At 37.4% G+C, this 6,000-nt stretch overlaps 1 protein-coding gene across 1 annotated transcript; it reads right to left on the bottom strand.

Annotated features, from left to right (window-relative positions):
* On the bottom strand, window positions 1,035-5,512 carry LOC18590478 (U-box domain-containing protein 44). Its single transcript, XM_018127894.1, has 5 exons — window positions 4,853-5,512; window positions 3,975-4,766; window positions 3,162-3,468; window positions 2,518-2,982; window positions 1,035-2,327 (listed from the first exon to the last, which is right to left on the bottom strand). Exons 1-5 carry the CDS (start codon window positions 5,288-5,290, stop codon window positions 1,213-1,215), a joined length of 3,117 nt encoding a protein of 1,038 aa, XP_017983383.1. The 5' UTR covers window positions 5,291-5,512; the 3' UTR covers window positions 1,035-1,212.

Here is a 6,000-nt window from a genome sequence, read left to right as displayed (position 1 = left end):
CTGTGGATCCATTGATATACAGCATTCTCAGAATCCAATTCCCAGAATTTTAGATTGTTTAAAAAGATTTAATTTCGAGCACACGTTTTTTGGGTGAAAATAAAAATAATGGATGACAGTGTATATAAATATAATCATATTTGAGGAGAAAAACAGCATATGGATTGCATGCCAAGTATGTAACTTAACCTAGAGGGCTAATGATCTGTGAATTTGATTTAATGCTTACAGAAAAAGGTTTTCAATTGGATCAATATATAACAACTGTTTAAAACTATCAACACATTCAACAAATCTTTATTGATAAAAACATGTAATGCTTTATAGATTCGAAGTTTAAATCCTCCACCCAAACTTGACAAAAAATTTCAGAAAAATTAATTATATGGATCAAAATATAATAAAGTCGTTTGCTGTCAGTCGCCAGCTACAACAGTTTCTGTTCCTTTCTATTTGTTTTCTCAATGGGATACTCTGCTCTTCCTACTGAAAGAATATATATATATATATATATATATATTTGTTTTTTCAATCTGCTGCATCGATTTTGCTCTAATTAATTAAACATAGCGGTGAATATGGGGTTTCAGTGTCCAAGACATTTACTAAATCAGGCATGTGAAGGAAGCAGACTGTAGAAAACTTAGGAAAGTCACTCGGCTTTAATGATTTTAAAGCCGCTGTTGTATGTCCCTATAAGTCAGATTAAGCTAACTCACATGCTCAATTATGTCGGATAAATGTTTTGAGATCAGTGAAAATAAAGAAATAACATATAATTTTTTTTTCCTGTCCATCAACACCAAGTCCTGCTGAATTGTCTGGGGGCAAAGTTGTTTTCCTCTTTTTTCGGCATGTCACTTGTTTTTCTACAATTGAGGGGCATGTTGTCGGTAAAAGACATTGCAACAAGTGCTCAAAAGAATGCTTATCAGCTTAGAGAACCTTTCTTCTTTTTCTTTTTTTTTTCAGAATTTCTAAATTCTAAAGCAGGAGTAAACTGTATGTAATCATGCTGCTGAGCAGGGAAAAGATTAAAGGAATTTATGAATCAATTTTCTTGCCTGATGAATACACAACATCTATGATGAATTCATACAGTAATGAATACAAAATTTGGTATCTGTGAATGCTGTACAAAATAGAAGCATCATAGCGTTATACAATATTGACACAGAAGAAGTAAAAACAATTGGTATTTGCCATTGCTACCTACCTCCTTGGCCGAGATTGACTGGAGGCTTTTCCGCTTACTCCTGATAGCTGCTTTAGGTGGGTAAGAGCATCCTGAGCATGCCTCTTTGCGTTAGCATTCCCATGCTTAAAGGCTTCTACCAAAGCCCTAACCAGTGATTGATTGAGTGAGTACTTATGGGCAGGGCCATCCACTCTCAATGCCCTCTCTATGATCCAAAGTGCCCTCTCTTGAAGCAACCCAGGACGAAGTTCTGTAAAAAGTTCAATGACAGATGCAATAACATCATGCTTTTCGAGCTCATCGACAGCTCTTTTGTAACCATTGGAAGTATCTAACACAAGAGTTGAAAGAGCCTCAATTGCAGCAATTTGAACATTCATATCCTCATCATGGAGAATGTCAACCAAGGGTCTGATGCAATTGGAATTTAGTAAGCACAGCTGACTATTGTTTTCACATGAAGCATTGTGTATGGGACAAGTGGAAGGTTCTGGAGAAGCCCTCCGAAACAAGAACATCAAGGAAGCACAGCAGCCTTGGGGAGGTAATGGTTCTGAGTCTGCAGGTGCAAGTAACCTTCCAGCTTCAGACAAGTTCTTCAATCCAACAGCAGCCAGCTCTTTCACTTTAGGTTTTGCAGCAAAACTGAGCTGCTCACAGAAAATGGTCATGAGTTGATACTCCATGACCACATCAATAGTCTCTTGATCAAGGCTCATTGTAAAGTGGAGTAATAGGCCTAGAAGTCCTTCTGCCATGCTTGATGTACGTCGGGATGTTCTTCCATTAGAGATACGCTGTTGCTTTTTAAGAGTCATTACTGTCCATTGAAAAAAGCTTGCCCCCAGGATTGTTTTTACCTCATCTTCTGAGAGTGGAAGATTAGCAAGTATGCATGCAGCATCAGATTTCTCACTGTCTGTTGACTGGTCGTCTAGTAATTTCTCTTTTAATAGGGAAAGCTTGTCAGAAGGTTTAAGCTCAAGAGCTAAATCATGACCAAACCTTTCTGTGAGTACTCTTATAAGCTTAAAAGCATAAATTCTGTGTTCATCCTCTGGGTATTCAAGAAATGGTATAATCGTTTTGATGCCATCCGCAGAATTTTTTATATGTGTGGCTACTGACTCTGAAAGATCCAACATATTTGAATAAATAAACAAACAAAAAAGGCAAACAAATAGCATATTTGTTAATGCAAATATATGTACATGAAGTCCAAATTCCTTCACAAATTTCTTTATAAGCAAAGACATAATGGTCTCATATTGTCAAGAAGATGATTGTTTTCACAGAGGTAATTCAAAAAAAATATTTACCTGCAGCCTGTGGTGAGGAAGCCATTCCATATAGGATGCGGAGAATAGACGCTTGACATTGTGGGGATGCAACAAAAAGAAGTCCAAGAAGACTAAAGACTACTGATTCTGACTGCATTGAATTTCCTTTCTTGTCGATTGCAGCTAATTCCCAGTGCCCAGGATTTGATACTATGTTTGCAATTGTTGATGCTGCTAATTCTTTCCATTCTGTTGAAGCACCTTGGTCTTGTAAAAGAATAGCTATCAGTGCTGGAAGTACAGCAGAATCGACAAGAATGGTTGCATTGTCATCCAACCCTGACAGGTTATTTAATGCTTGCAAGCTTGGTGTTCTTCCCTCTGTCTTAGATAACAACTCAACTAGCGCTTGAGCACATTGCCTGGCAATTCGTTCTTTACTATTATTTGTCAAGGTCATTCTCCCAATAATGGATGCCATCTCTATTTTGACATCATCAGGTCCTGCTCAAAGTAAAAGAGCACCTTCACTTTTATGTAATATCATAAATTCTACTTTGAGCAAATGATAAAAAGAAAGCTTCTCTGCTTTCTCCAGAACTGCTGATACTTTACATATTTCATATCCCCATTTTCTATATCAATTGAATAACAAACATGAAATGCGTTAGCATTAGACATACCTTCATGCAATCGACTGAGCAAGGGTTCAAATCTTCCTGCAGCTGCTAAATGCTGAACACTACCCTCAACTTTCTCCATTTGTGTCAATACCCCCTCGGCCAAATTGGCTAAAGCAGGGTGCTCCAGATTTCCTGCCATGCTTGAGAGAAGAACTAATGCTCCTTTCTCCGAAGCAATTCTCGTACAACAAGCTTCATCACTAGAGAACTCCAGTAATAACTTCACAGCATACTCCCTCTCTTTCTCTGAGCTTCCAATAAGACTATGTATGGCCAATCTAGTGATGCCCTCTTCAAGCATTATTTTCTAATAAACATTTTGAAACAATATCAGAAACTAGACATGATAAGCATCACAGAACCCTTTTTCCAGAACAGACCTTCCATTGTCAAACAACAAGCATAAAATATGTATAACAAAAGTGCAAGCAATATTTCTACTTCCTTTTTTTGTGTGAGAGAATTGAAAACAAACAATTTAGCTAGAAATATGCAAGTATAATAATTGCCAAATTGAAATACAGGCAAACATTTGAAGACTCAAAATTACAAGACGTTGTCTAGTTCAATACTTCCTCAAGCACTTAATATTCCTAATTACTTACATGTATCATCCTTTCTTCATATGAGAAACAAATTCATATCTTTTCCAGAAGACATAACTCAACCAAGCATACAAGTAAATTCGGCAACCAATCTTAAATGTAAATAAGGAGCAGAAAAATCCAGCCAAATTTTTTCCATCACATTCTAGTTTTTACTCTCCACATTGATAAAATAAAACATGTAAGAGCATGTAATGGAAGTCCTAACCTTGCTTTCTTCATCCTTTGCCATGCTAAGCAAAGCTGCGAGAGCTTTACCTCTCAAAACAGTTCCAATACTCTTTGAACAATTCCTAAGCAACGTAACAATCATCACCACAACCCCAGCATTTCGAACTCGAAACCTATTAGAAGGATGCTCCTCTGATATCTTATAAACCACATCCAACACCCTCTCCACACCTTCCACCTCCACCTCCACCTCCTTACTTAGCTGCTCCACCGCGCCCTTCACCTGAATCTCAACATTCCTATTAACCCATTCCTCAATAGCACCCGCCAATCCAATATTCGGTTTCATCTCCAACGACTTCAAAACCTGACCCGTTACCGGACACGTCGGCTCCCTTCCATCCTCCAAACACCTCTCGAACCAATACTTGATTGCCGTTCGTTCATAAGTCTGTGATGACTCTAACACAACGGGTTCCTTCATGACTTCCTTTGTTAACGGACACAAAAAATTCTTAAAAGGTAAAATGTGAGCTTCTTCTTCAAAATCACGGTCAACGTTTGAGGTTGACATTCCCGGAACTATTGACCAGTTATCCAAAATCTTCTCCAAGGACACTAAAATCCGCCTTGCGGGAACTGAATTTGCGTTTGATAAATCCGTTTTTAACAACTTAACTTGATTATTTAACTCCCCGTGGTTATCGGAATCAATTCCTAAGCATCTCGCTAAATCCATTATTATCGCGCTTTGTACTGCTTTACTTGTTTGCCTTCCTTCTCCTTCTTTTTGTAGCGTACGATGCACTCTCTCTTCATTTTCAGTAACCTAAAATGGAAAAAGAAACGAATTTGTTAATATTTATATTTTGAGAAAAAAAGAAAAGTTTATTTTTTTGGGGTGAGATTTTGTACGGTGAAATGAGATTGTTTCATGTCACGCGACAGATCGGAGGTTTTTTTGCGGAGTTCAGGGAGGTTGTCGGAGAGGGAAGATTCGATCAAGGCGAGCCAGGAAGCTATGGCGGAGGAGTGCTGTTGCAGAGAAGAAGAGAGAGATTTGCAGTTGATGAGGACGAAGATCTTGCTTCTATTACGGTAAACCGACACCGTTTCGGTGGCTTTGGAAAGATCCGAGGCGATTCCTTTGAGAGCTGTTTGGAGAGCCGGAGGGAGAGAGTCGGGGTTGAGGAAGTGGTTGTGGTTGAGGAGGAGCCGCAGTCGAGAAACAAAGGCGGTGAACCGGCGGGGGTTGTCGAAAGAATCGGACGAGGAAGAAGTGAGCTCTGCGAGTGAACGGTGGATGGACTCCGCCGCTGCGGCCGCTGTGGAAGGTGGTGCTGGTGAAGTCATTTCACGGCGACCTGAACGTAAAAGAAATTGCGGTTGGTTGGAAGGTTTGCATTTGCAAAAATCGGAAATACTAAGGTTAAACAATTGTTTGGTTTGCTTAGCTGAAGACTGAAGCTGTTTGTTTGTTTGAATTTTTCTTGGAGTTAAGCTTTTATACAAAGGAGTTTTAGTTGAAGGAGATAAGTCAAGGTGTAACTTGGCGGGCGCGGACTTTCCTTCCCGCGGTTAAATTCTGGTAAAGTCCTGTATGTTATATTGGTTGTACCTTGTAAATTATGAGTTCGTACTCGGGTTTGACCCGATCCAAAGGGCTTGACGTTGTCTCATAACTCGGTAAATCAAGGTGAAGATTGACTGAGTCAGGTAAAAGTAAAGACTGCATAATATCTAAAAGTTTTTATTATATTTAAATAAATTTTTATATAATTAACAGTTAATTAATGATAATTATTTATTTATTATTTTATATTATATGATGTTAATATAACATGATAGGTACAATTATGTGATTTTTTTATTTTTTCACATTAATATAATGTTAATATAAAATGATCAATATTATTTTAATTAATGATGATTAAATTTTTTAAATTATAAAAAATTATTTAATTTAAAAAAAATTATTAATCATATCGAAAAATAAAAATATTCTTGAAATTTTTAAATAATTTAAAATTTATTTAAGTCTGTAATTTTTTTTATATTAGAGT

Source organism: Theobroma cacao, chromosome 9, assembly GCF_000208745.1.
Source record: "Theobroma cacao cultivar B97-61/B2 chromosome 9, Criollo_cocoa_genome_V2, whole genome shotgun sequence".
In the NCBI taxonomy this organism is placed as follows: domain Eukaryota; kingdom Viridiplantae; phylum Streptophyta; class Magnoliopsida; order Malvales; family Malvaceae; genus Theobroma; species Theobroma cacao.
The sequence above is the reverse complement of the archived record's forward strand: the minus strand, read 5'-3'. Positions and strand labels throughout refer to the sequence as shown.

Coding starts and splice junctions, on each gene's coding strand:
- LOC18590478 (XM_018127894.1), bottom strand. CDS start 5,290: ATGACTTCACCAGCACCACCTTCCACAGCGGCCGCAGCGGCGGAGTCC. Junction 4,767..4,852: donor TGAAACAATCTCATTTCACC/GTACAAAATCTC, acceptor TTTCCATTTTAG/GTTACTGAAAATGAAGAGAG. Junction 2,983..3,161: donor GCTCAGTCGATTGCATGAAG/GTATGTCTAATG, acceptor TACTTTGAGCAG/GACCTGATGATGTCAAAATA.